The following is a 13,528-nucleotide window of genomic DNA, read 5'->3' as shown; positions in this document are numbered from 1 at the left end:
CAGTACTAAAATTCCTTGACTTAACCAAGATTTCCCGAGACCAATTTTGAGAAAATTCGCGGACCTTTGAACGAAGACAGAAAATAAATAAAAGATTTTCCGATCTTGAAGAAACAAGCTGGAGCTATGTGACGCGAAACGTAAAAATTCTCCATTTTTGCGAACGAAATTTTTCGCTGACTTTCGGATCACTTTGCTCTTTTCCTTTGACTTTCCAGGTTTCCCTGGCTTTTAAGAGTTTCCTACGTACGGCTACTTTGTTAAAGCTAAGAATAAAAGTTAATTACTATTGTTCAATAGATCCTCTTCAGCAATTGTTCACCCCCAAATCATTTGGATATGATTTTTTTCCAAAAAATTCGAAAAAAGATATTCTGCGAAGAATTCTGGACTTCAGGTAAAATTTAAAGGAGGTTAGGGATTTGTCAGGTGGGTTCTTGTGGGATGTCAATAACATTCCACTGAGAATTTACATTCTACTTTGGTAATTTTTCAATATTTCCTCTTGGAGCAGACAAAAATTGGGTACCCGTAGATCCAGAGATCCTATAGGGTGACAAGGTTTCTTAGATTTTCAAAATCCCCCAACTTTTCCATGATTAATCATAGTTCTTGAACATAAAATTCCTTGACTTATACACGGCTTTTTAATGTTTATTTCGACATGATTTTTGATGAAAATGCTTTTCACAATGAATTTTCAGCGCGATGTCTCTTGACATTGGAAACAATCAAAACTGCATTAGGCAGGAGTTGTTTGATGCATGATCCACAGATATGGACCAAAAAACAGCAGAAAACAATTTCCTCGCTTTTACCACGTTTCTAACTGACACACATGCTTTTTTTATAGAAAGGTATTGATAAATTCAAGTATAGATTTTAACTTAAGAAAAGAAGAAGCGTGAGGGTGCGGTAAAAAATAATTGAATGTTTCGGCCAGAGAAAATAATTTCAAAGTTCTGCAGAAATATTCTCTCACTTCTCCATGATTTTTCAGGCTTATATAAAATTCCCTCACTTTTCCAGATTTTCATAGACTTTTTGAGAACTTGACACCCTCAATCAAAAAAACTTTAAGTTCCTCTGAAGAACTTTTTCAACACGATTTTCTCCCCATGAGTCACAAAAAATAATTAAATGTTTCGGCCAGAGAAAATAATTTCAACGTTCTGCAGAAACATTCTCTCACTTCTTTATGCTTTTTCAGGCTTAAATAAAACTCCCTCACTTTCTCAGATTATCATCGACTTTTTGAGAACTTGACACCCTCAATTAAATACTCAAAGTTCCTCTACTGAACTTTTTCTACACGATTCTCCCCGTAAGTCACGAAAAACATTTTCGGAAAAATTCCAGACTTGGCGGGAAATTCCACGACATTCCGTCCTGTTCGAATCCTCCCTGACCCACCTCAAATACCTCCCCGGTTTTCCCGCGCTCAGAGACACCCTGCCTCGCAAAATTTCACTTTCCACCCCCGGGCGGGGGCGAGGGGCGGGGGGGGGGGGGGGGGGGTTGCGGATGCGGAAGTTTACCTCTTGTCGTTTCCGAGGACTGATCGCTCTGCGAAGCTTCCGGATCAGTTTGGAGTCTTGTCCGTCCGGTGGTCCGAGAGCCCCTTGGCGGGGGGAGGGGCGCGCGGGCGGGCTGGCGGACGGACGGGCGGACGGGGCGGCCGCGAACGGGGGTGGCGCTTCGACGGACGGGACACGACTGCGAGGATTCTCTGGGTCAGGACGAGCGTCGAGCGTCGACGGCGGTGGCGGATCGATAGGCCGCAGGGCGCAGGATCGGGCCCCGTCCCCCGCGAAACCGCGCTCGCGTCGCGGAAAATCCCGTGAGGATACGCGGTTTTTGCACGGGGAGGTGGAATTATGCCCCCCGCCCTGCCCCGCCCGCCCGACCGAAAAATTCCCTCCCCCTGACCTCTAATTTTTCTCCGCGGAGGATAGGCGGTTGCCTCCGAGCCGGGCGGATTAGGGTAATCGACTCCTCTCAACGACCAGGATCGCGCGATCGATGAGCGAAAATATTCGGTTAGAGGATTTATTGTTGGAGGATTAAACAACACTGGAAAAAGAACACATTGGATCTAGAGACTAGACTCTTAAAAACATCGACAAGAAAAAGCACTCTCGATTCAATCAGAATCTAGCTTAAATCAAGAACCAAGCCTCTTAATTTAAGCGGATTTTGTTTTGATTCAAGCAAATATCCGATTGAATCGAGAGTACTTTTTCTTGTCAATGTTTTCAAGAGTTTGGACTCTAGATCCAATGTTTTTTTGTTTTTTGTTTTTTTTCTCCAGTGAAACAAAAAAATCGCATGGATCACTGAGAAAAAACCGTGATTTTTAATGGGGTTGTTGTATGGGTGGGGTGTTTCAGGGACAAATATCTGTTCCGCTTGATTTTTTAGCGAGAAAAACGATGGGGACGTCCAAAAAGTTCTAAATAGAATCCTAAAGCCCAAAAAAGCTCGCTGAAGTTCGATACAATCGCACGTGGGATTGACGGATTCTCATTGGCTGCTGCGAAAATGACGTCACTACGCTTTTTCTCCATGTTCCCGTCGTCAGAATTTTTTTTAAATAAATAACTTCATAATCAGAACACTTCCAAGTTTTAGAAACTGAATTTTAAAAAAAATGCATGCAACATCCCCATTTTCGTTAGGGTGTGAGAGCCATTGGATGGATCTTCAGGAAAATAATTCCCTGACGTCATTATTTAAAAGGGGAAAAGGGGGAAAAAGTGATTTTACCAAATTTCATGATAACACAGCATGATGCATGTCAACGCGATCTCAAGGTCAGCCAACCTAAAATCTGATATGTCAACGATTGTTGACGCCGTATCCAGAAGTGGAAGTTAAAATTGGCATTGAAGATGTGATGGTAACTGCGATCACGGTGCAGTATTTTCGACCGATCATTTTACAAAGATAGAAATATTAAAAATAAACCAGACAAGATAATAAAATATTAAAGCCACTCACAAGTCAGAAATTTTCCCGTTAAAAACCGACACGTTTCGGCCCACACCGTTACTAGTGAGCGGCTTCAATATCTTAATATTTTATTAATTCACGATCGAGAAGGCTGGTAAAATTGGTATCCTGTCATTATTCTGATGGAGGTCAATCGTGCTTCGTTTCATGACAAATGGTGAGTTCAACTTTAATTTAATGGGAAGTGGACTTATGTAAAGTTAAAAATGCACCGAGAGACCACACCACTCAAAAGTAAAAATAGAATTCAAGCGAAATCAAAATAATGTTATTTACCGATACCATGAATGCACGAGCGAATATTTTGTTGACCGTTTTGACAACAGCGTATTTTTGATTACCTTAACTGGAAAAGAATCAAGATATGGTTAAGACAAGCATACGTCCTTCAGAAGAATCGATTTTTGGAAAATGTCTGAGTGAAAGTGACAACCGCCGAGAGCATTGTTTATCTTTCTTCCTCGATTTCAAAAGTCAATAAATTACGCTTTTACTTCGAGATTTATTAAGTAGGTTGCGTAGGTTGGGAGTGGAAGCAGCAGAAGCTCCTTGAAGAGTTGTGGGGGGGGGGGGCGCTAAGTGGACTACTTTCTATCATTTGTTCAACAGGCGCATAATGGGCGCTCTTCAGAACCCCTTGACACTATGAGCGATAACTATTCGAACACGACTGTCGCGAACACGCATACTCTCCGTTTTGAAGGCGATTTTTGCGCTCTAGTCGGATCAGAGTTCATTGCATTACATTATACCACTACCTTAATGGTGATGTTTCCAACCAACTCCTGTGAAAATAAAGTAGAGCGGGCCTTTGAAGTTTATCATTCTGAGGAGTCAGATCTGAGCCGTTGTAATGATGAGATGAAATCCCACAAGACTTTAATAAACTGTCCATTTGGTAGAAAATTTTCAGGATTTATCAACGAAGATTAAACGGCTGTTACTTACAGGTTATACTTTAAACGCCTTGTGCATTGATTAAAAAGTCTTCAACCTTCCCTTCCACCGAAACGCAACCCGAGCTGATAGCACATGCCAAATGGCAGCGGTGTTTCTAGCGCGTCTATTTTTATTAACTTGTAGATCTTTCAGTTCGTTTTTTTAACCTTCCAAAAATGTTCTTTTCAATTGAGGGGCTCATTCATAATTTAACGTCATTCTACCATTGCTGCTCTTATTCTTTCATGTTGTCACTCTGCTTATGTATGCGACCTACAGTGTATTTTAAATCCTTTTTACTCAAAGGCGAAAAATAAAGACAGACTCCCCTTTTTAATCTCTTTCGACTGGCGCGCCGGACCATTCGGACTTCGTTTAGGGTTTCAGGACATTTTGTCAACGATTTTTTGTCCGCGCACCTTTTTTGTCCAGTATAGTTTACGCCCACACGTAAAATAAGCAACAGTGACTTGGTCCAAGCGTTATATTTTAGTCGGTATGTAAAATTATATTGACAATATGGAAATGAGACATTGAGAGAGAAGGAGGTGTTGTTATGGTTGCTCATTTCCTAAATGAAATGTTATTACTTTCTCCTTTTGAATCATCTTTTTAAATTCTCATTGGTGAATATTTGGTTTCATTTCTATCCTTAAAATATTCGATGTATAATATACCTTGTGCAGGTACTTTTTTTTTAATTTTTTTAATTTTTTCTTTACGAAATCATTACTTCATTTTGAAAACATTTATATTTTTAAAACGTGACAAATATTTGTAAAACCTTTTCCAAGCGACCTTAATCTCAATGAGCCGCAGTTGTGCCGACAGAAACTGCAAAAATGAATAAAAGAGGGAAAAACCAAGAAGCACGCAATCTTTAGTTTTAACCCACTAGTACATCGATCTTTTAGTGTCAAATACGTCAAATTTTGTGCGTTTGGATGCGCGTACACTTCGTTGCAGCACAATAAAAGCACAAAATGTAAAAGAAAAAATTAAAGTGCTTTGGAAATCATAAAATTTGACTCGAAACCACTAATACTTAAAAAACACACATTATATTACTATTCTCCTTTGATAAATTGATACATATTTTTTCCCCATCAATTTAAATGAGAATAATCAATGCAGAGTGTGCAAACATTTCAAAATCATGAGTTAGAAAACGCTGACTATGCGAGTATAAACATTAAAGCCTATCAGAGCAGAGCGGCGTGCTGCCAGCGCGAGAGGCTCACTGGCGCCTACATCCTACAAACCTAAGTTGATACTTCACGCATTGCACAATGCTTGAAGTATCCACTTAGGTTTGAAGGCGCCTATGCGCCTTTCGCGCTGGCCGCCTGCTCGCCGTGCGGCGGCGCCAGAAGCAACTGTTTCACAACAGAGGTGTTGCACAGTATTTTACAAAATTGAACGTATTAAGAATGGCAGGCATCCTTTAAAAGTACAGATCTTTCCTCGCAAAATAAATCAAGATACTTAATGTACACAGGAAAAATCAAAGAGCCTTTAGCTGAGGCAAATATAGAGGTTTATCCGGTTCAGGTATAAGAAGGTGGGAATTTCTTGAAAGATAATTAAGTCCTGTTACACCAAAGAGGCATAGAGAGTTTTAGTGAACTTATTTACCTGATGGAATTGACGCTCCCCTATTTTTACCAAAACTCTCAACTATATATTATTCTCCGTTGGACCAAACGGACAAAACAAAAAAACAAGCAAACCCTCATTCTTCCAAGACATTATACATGTTCATCCAAAAACGTCGTGAGCAAGTAATTGTCGTTTGCATTCACATGTTGACCAATTAACTTTGGGTCTCAATAATTGGTAAGTGGACCAAAACTACCGTGCCGGAAAAACGCGTGGACGTAAATTACTGGAAAAAACAGGTGCGCGGACAAAAAATCGTTGACGAAATGTCCTATATAACCTCGTTTAGCAATAAAGCACCATTTTTTTGGATTATCCATAAAACCTGCTTTTTGCATAAAGAAACTAATGGCATATATATATACTAACACATCCCCAGCGAAAGAGTGTAACTCCATTGCAAAGTTGCAAATCTTCGTAAAAAGTTCAAAATGTCGCAAATTTTCGCGAGTAAACAGGTGGAGAATCACTCGGATTTTCAATTAGAGAAACCGACAGATTCCTAGTACAATAATATTTTTGAGAAGTTTTGCGGCGTTGAAAAATGGCTACGTTTCTTTGTATCGAAACCGACAATATGTTGCTTCAAGAGCGAACCAGAATTAGAGACTCTGTAAAATGTGGTCCAAATATTATTGAAAGAAAAATGTTATTAATCGAGGAGCGAAATTCGGTGCCGGAGTCCAAACAGCGCCCAAAAACCCCGAGTGATATGAATGCGAAATGAAATTAGCACCTTATAACACCGTGTGACACTCCACAAAAAGAGTAGATATTCCACTCCGTGATAGTGTAGCCCCCCCCCCCCCCCGGATAGATTTTACTTCGCATTCAAATCACCCGGAGTTTTGGGGCGCTGCATACTCTGGCACAGAATTTCACTCCAAAATGTTTGACATTAAATTGGATTTCAATGGGCGCACAGTGGATCGAGACAACGACAGAGTTGGGACAAAATTTGGAAACTTTAAGTGCTCATGACTCCGTTTATACAAAATTTTGAGGTTCGTAAAATATTCTTCTTTGAGCACCCCTTAAAATTTAACATGTGACGAGATAAACATCAAAATTTGCAGTTTTATTCGAAGATGTCATGTCCGACCTCTTTCATTGACTCGCTGCACTGTGGGGCGTGACCTTATTATTGCGACGTCACTCACCGGAGGGTTGCTCGGTCGGCGCCTGACGATAATGAACCTCACGTGCATTCAGTTTCCATGTGCGACTGGAGCACTTTCAGAATCCTGGATCGACGAACGATTTCCCGAATTACCTTTGGGTTGAACGGACGGTGCGACGACCGGATATCCGACATAATCGCGATCGACAAATCGGCGGCGAACACATATTCCATAGTCAAGATTTTCAGATCCTCTAAATCGACGCACAGTTCAATCGATCGTGGGTGCAGCATCCCGACGCGTGAACGATTCGCAGACGCGGTATCCCACATCCCCAGCGTCACAATGTTGTCAGAATGTGCGGTAAAATATCCATGTTTCACGTCGGGTTTACGAAAGGCACATGCTACTTTTTTTAAACACGATCTGGCAATCGTACAGCGCTACCGAGTTATCGTAAAATTGCGGATGGCGTTATTGGAGCTCGGAAAAAGTACTGAACAATCTAGCAATCACTGCATTAGCGCGATTATTATTCGAGCTATGTACATCAAACACCAACCGACTAGGACCACCGATACGAAAACCATGCTGGTCGCTGAAATCCGTCGGAGGCAGCACTAATGGAATGTGATCGTCCGCACAGAGGAAAGGACCATCCTCAATCCGCGATTTCAATTTCAGTTTCGGGTTGAATTTAAACTGTCCACGTGAAGAATCTCGGAGGACGGAGACACCATCAACGGGACCTGTGATCGAAAACCGGCCTGAGACACCATCAACGGAACTTATAACCGAAAACCGGACGGAGACACCATCAACGAGACTTACGACCGAAAACCGGACGGGGACACCATCAACGGGACTTATGACCGAAAACCGGACGGAGACAACGTCAACGGGATTTATGACCGAAAACCGTACGGAGACACCATCAACGGGATTTAAGAGCGAAAACCGGATGGAGACACCATCAACGAGACCTATGACCGAAAACCGGACGGAGACACCATCAACAGGACCTATAACCGAAAACCGGACGGGGACACGATCGACACCTATGACCGAAAACCGGACGGAGACACCATCAACGGGATTTATGACCGAAAACCGGACGGGGATACCATCAACGGGACCAATGACCGAAAACCGGACGGGACACCATCAATGAGACCTATGACCGAAAACCGGACGGAGATTCCATCAACGGGATTTATGACCGAAAACCAGACGGAGACACCATCAACGGGACCTATGACCAAAAACCGGACGGGGACACCATCAACGGGATTTATGACCGAGAACCGGAGGGACAAAATCGGAAGAGGAAGAGGACAACCGAAAGTGATAGCGCGGTCGAAGGAATGACCGATGGGATGAAGCCGTGCAAAGGAAATAATTGCGGCGCGAGTTCCGCGGCCGTTAAACTGATTAAAGGCGACGGCGACGACGAATGCGACGCCGGGCATGAGCGCATCTCAAATCGCGGCACCGGAAAGGAAAGCCAGCCGACGATTCCGTCCGGGAACTTGAACGGATTCGCCAGTTGTAAGGGGATACGGCGCCGCGCCGCCAGGACCAATTTATCCTTTTCCGAAAGAGAGGGAACCGCCAGGGGTGCAGACTGATCGATCACGCACCTTGCCCGGCGCGTGAAAATGTCGCACATTTCGTCGCTCCTCTGACGTAAGGGCGTACCTCTATACTGCCGTGCTAAGGAAGAACACCGTATGAACATTCGAGAGTTGCCAAATTTCCTTCAATACAATGTTTATTTTTGAGAAAAGTCATGAATATTTTTTTGAGAGATTTTCAGGAGCTTCTGGTAAAATTGCGAACAAAATTATCTGAAAAATTGAAAGGAAAATATTTACAATCTTCACCAAAAATTCCTGATTTACCAACGAAAATTTGGCAACGCCTAAAGGTTCATACGGCGTTCTAGCTAAGGAAAAACGCCGTATGAACCTTCAGGCGTTGCGAAATTTCCTTTGATAAAATACGAATTTACTGAGAAAAATTATTTATCTTTTTTCCTCAATTTTTCAGACAATTTTGTTCGTAATTCTAATCTAAATAGTCGCTCCTCGACGAAAGTAGTTTTTTTCTCTGGCCTAGCGAGAAACTACTGGGGCAACAAATGGATTGCATTTTGCAAAAAGGAACCACTGGCATTACAATGATGCTAAGATTGTGCAACTTCATCTTCTGCAATAAAATTGCGGAAATCGTGAAAAAGTATGAAATTTAAATGGTAATTTTTGTCTTAAATTTACAGTTTTTAGCGAGTAAAATAGAAACTATTATTGGATAATCGGGTTTTTCCTCCAAGACAAAAGAAGTTGCACAATCTTAGCAACATTGCAATGCTAGTGGTTCCTTTTTGCAAAATGCAATCCAAATGTCCTTAGTCCTTACTTACGTATAATGAATCCGATTTTTTCTTTTTTTTTAAAAAAATTGAGGCTCCTACGATGAGATAATTCTGGACAGCGGTGATTTCTCATCTCGTCCTCATTTTCGGGTAGTTAAGTCCACGAAGAAAACGACGAGGCACTTGTTCCTAATAAAATCCGCCCCTGAGCACAAAACCTGAAAAGAGCTCGGAAAGTTGAAGCCGTGAAGTGGGAGCACCCAACCCTGCATGAGAGAGTCCATCGCCATATTCAATCAAACTTTCCGCGCAGAGATGAGGTTGAATACATTGGCAGGGTTGCCACTGTACGCGATGAATTTCAAATTTTAAGATGGTAAAATTTAGTATCTAGTAACGGCAACCGTGCTAATGTATTCAGTTCAATCTCTGCATACAAAGTTTGAATGAATATAAAAGTGGAATCTTTTATAGAGCAAGGAGCACGGGTCCCCCTCCATTACGGCCGCAACTTCAGGAACTTTTTTCCTCTTAGGAGTTGATTTTACAGGAAGTCAAAGGCAGTATCGTGTTTCCCGTGGAATTTTCTGACGAAACTCGTGGGTAAATGTAAAATACTTGCAGCAGCGGGAACCCGACTAATACCTGGCTGGTTGGATTATTTTTATTATTCAATAAGGGACCGCTAATCCTGCCCTTCTCAAAAACAACTAATGTGTTGTTAGTTTCTCTGTATGCGGATTGATAGCACAGTTACACAATGGAATGATTTTAATGTTGTCAATCTCGGATCAGTCATTAACAGGTTCATAACACTTTTTCAAAACGAATACATGAAGTGAGTAAGTTGACTGTGTCTTTGAAACATATTGAAAACATATTGAAAATGTTTCTAATTGTAGTTAATCAAACGTTCTTAAAATTATAATGTGTTGGATACGTTTCAAATTTATTTCAAAAAGGCATAAAAAAACCCCAAAAAGTGTGTAATGATGTGTCAGATATATGTTGTAAATATATTGCAGTCCGTTCAATAAACAATATCAGGAAGGTTTCAAAAACATTTCAAAACCATTGCCACAGCTAAACCTATGAATGAAACATATTTACGATACATTTCTGATACTTCGACGGAGATTGACTTCGTACTCATTAATTGAAATTCATTTTGCTTCAAAGTGCGACTACATCTGGCTCATATTTAGATACGCCCTTACGTCAGTGAAGCGACGACTTGAGCACTTCAAAAAAACAATCTCCTGAGATAGGTAGCAGGAAGAACAGGATTGTAAGTCTGAAAATGACATGATACCCTTGAGAAAATGCTTCATAAACACGAATATCGCACAGAAAAACCAACAAAAGTAAACTGCATACTGGAGTCTTCGGAAATGTGCTGGTATCGGGCCAATGACACCAAGACGACAGTTGGTGATGCCATCCCATAAAAACTTGATTAATGGGGTGCGAAGAGTGATGAGTGATGACTACGCGTGGCTAATGGGCAAACTATTCGCAATAAACAACTCATGGTGAGGATGTTGGAACTGGCTACCGCTAATATCTTGCCCCCGAGCTTCGCACAGCGCATCATCGATACTGACACCTGTTGCGAGTGCATTTTATGGCGTCTGTTAACCGATGGATGGGCTAGGGTTGAGATGGTCGCGGAATTTTATGAGCAGTTCTTCTTGGCTCGGCGGTTTTTATTCGGATGCCACTAAACGAGCGGGACGTACAGATATCGTCACCTTCTGGCAAAGTATCACAAGCGCCATGCGGCGTTACAAATTTCCGCCGCCATTTTATTTTTTCATGCAGAAATTGTTCGACGAAGCTGTCAGAAAATTTCACTGAATTTTCTTTGCGCTGCCGATAAAATTCATCGGCGGCAAAATAGATTCAACCAACAATTTCTATGAAAAAGAAATAAAATACCGGCGGCAATTTCTTAAGGTGATTCGATGGACGCCATATTTTGTGTCGGAATGGCATGCGATATATCGCATCAATTGGTTCCATTTTTTCAGCTACTCGTCATTTTTCTCCAATTTTGAGATCGCAATTCTGTTGTCAAGAGACTAAAGCACTCACTTACCAATTTTAACAAAGAAATTCAACGTAATAAAGGCGTGGTTTTTTTAGAGAGGATATATCGCATTCGAGTGCAGTTTCGATATCAGTATCGAATGCGATGTTTTCTCTCTGAAAAAACCACGCATTTAATACGTTGAATTTCTTTGTTAAAATTGGTAAGTGAGAGCTTTAGTCTCCTGACAAAAGAATTGTGATCGCAAAATTGGAGAAAAATGACGAGTAGCTGAAAAAATGAAACCAATTGATGCGATATATCGAATGCCGTTCTGACATAAAATATGGCGTCCATTGAATGATTCTTCGTGATTCTTTGGCCGGAAAGTGACGATACGACGAAATTTAAGCCGAACATCCGCTAAATAGATGTTACGATGTACTGCAATTGTCTATATTCCCTGCTCCCGGGGTTCCTTGGGTGAAGAATAAGGTTAACGGAACGACATGATACAGGGTGACATCGCGCGGTACTAAACAGCCGTTGGTTACGGCGACTATTTATTTATGATTTTTCGTGTGCAAGCACGACTCACGAATTAAAGCCACGGTCCCACAAAGCGCGGCGACACGAAGTTGGCTGCGCGGCAGATTCTTGTGACCGAGCCCAATCATTTTCCATCCATCCATTTCTACAGGCTCTAAAATGGAGATGTTGCATGTGTAAGGAATTTGCGATTTGACTGTTGATTCGTATGTAAAAGATCGCGAGAAACACGATGGTGCGCTACTGGTTTTTACTCTGAAATTAACTCCCAAGCTCAAAACAAGCGCTCAAAGTGAGGCCAAAATGGAGGGGATATCCCACCTTACCCTGAGAGTCCACGTCTACATCAAGGCAAACTCTCCATGCAAAGATAGGGAGCAAACACATTAGCAGGGTTGCCGTGTTTTCAGTTTTGGAGTCCCCAAAATAAAGTGGCAGCCATGTCAATATATTTACTCCCTATCTTTGCATGGAGAGTTTGTCTTGATGTAGACGTGGACTCTCAGGGTAGGGTGGGATATCCCCTCCATTTTGGCCTCGACTTGAGAGCTTTTTATTAGTTTGGGAGTTGATTTCAGCGAAAACCAGTGGCACCATCGTGTTTCTCACGAACTTTTACATAAGAATCAACAGTCAAATCGCAGAATCCTTATACATGCAACATCTCCATTCCAAACTTACTCTTACTATTACAGCAGCAACGGGCGATTAAAAACCATCGCACACGATCGAGGTGTTTTGCGCGGCCGACCTCGCGCCGGACCGCTTTCTGTGAAACCGTGGCTTGAGCTGCGTGCGGGGACTTCATTCAAAAGCGACCTGGAGCACCGGCGCACAATGGATCGAGTCAATAGGAGAGGTCGGACAAAATTTTTAAACTTTAAACGCTCATAACTCCGTTTGTGCAAAGCTTAGAGGTTCCAAGAGTGGTTTCGTAGGTTTCCTAGTGCTACTACCTTTTAGAAACACCCTTTAAAATTTAAAACATGACGGAGTAGACATCAAAATTTGCAGTTTTAGTTAAAAATCTCGTGTCCGACCTCTCTGATAAACTCGATCCTCTGTGCGGCGACCGAGGAACGGGGAACGGGGAGAGGTGCAAAAATGCAAAACGCCCGAGTGAAATGATCGGACTGTGCCACCACCACAGGGGTTCGCGCAATGTTGCCGCTTTATAGATGGATTCCCCTCGGGGCTTTACAAATCGCGTTCAAAACGGTCCTCGTCTGCAGTGGCGCGGAGTGGCGTGAATTGCGATTCATCGATTGTTTGGCCATTCAAACCTATAGAAAAGGATCGATAAACAGGGTTTTCGCAGCGAACACCATAATAATCGATTCTTTACCATAGGTTTAAATGGCATAACGATCGATATATCGCAATTCACGCCACGCCACTCCTCGTCTACATGCTTGGTAAATATCACGAGAGACGCGATGATGGTGGGTACAACGGTTTCAGTGCAGTGGCGTGGCATGCTTTGCGATGGATCGATTGATCTGCCATTTGAACAAATAGAAAAGGATCGATAAACAGGGTGTTTGCAAGAACGGACACCGATCGAATGGTAATCGATTCTTTACCATAGCTTCAAATGGGGAAATATCGATAATCGATCATTCACGCGCGCCTCGCCTTAGAGCGGTCTCCATCTGAGGCTTTTAGAATTGCAGTCATTATTTTGATAAGGCGAATTATAAAGATCAAATATGATAACTTTCGCCCCCCCCCCCCCCTTGGATAATATTAGGTGTGCTTGTTGGTCTAACCAGAGACAGATGTAATTTACCGATTGAAAATGTTAAGCTTGCTTCATTTCGAGGTTCGGGGGTAATTTTGACATCC

At 42.0% G+C, this 13,528-nt stretch overlaps 1 protein-coding gene across 6 annotated transcripts in view; it reads right to left on the bottom strand.

Moving 5' to 3' along the window:
• Ae2 (anion exchange protein Ae2) overlaps window positions 1–13,528 on the bottom strand; it is a 101,670-nt gene that overhangs the window by 43,942 nt on the left and 44,200 nt on the right. The window contains exon 1 of one of the 6 annotated variants that reach the window (XM_072297952.1): window positions 6,771–7,003. The exons of 4 other annotated variants lie outside the window; for them this stretch is intronic. In XM_072297952.1, the coding sequence (XP_072154053.1) occupies window positions 6,771–6,818 (48 nt within the window). In that variant the 5' untranslated portion in view covers window positions 6,819–7,003. Of the gene's footprint in view, window positions 1–1,538; window positions 1,675–6,770; window positions 7,004–13,528 lie in introns of those variants that run through there. One more of the 6 variants, XM_019061817.2, reaches the window with a different exon arrangement.

This window comes from Bemisia tabaci, chromosome 3 (assembly GCF_918797505.1).
Source record: "Bemisia tabaci chromosome 3, PGI_BMITA_v3".
Lineage (NCBI taxonomy): Eukaryota > Metazoa > Arthropoda > Insecta > Hemiptera > Aleyrodidae > Bemisia > Bemisia tabaci.
The sequence above is the reverse complement of the archived record's forward strand: the minus strand, read 5'-3'. Positions and strand labels throughout refer to the sequence as shown.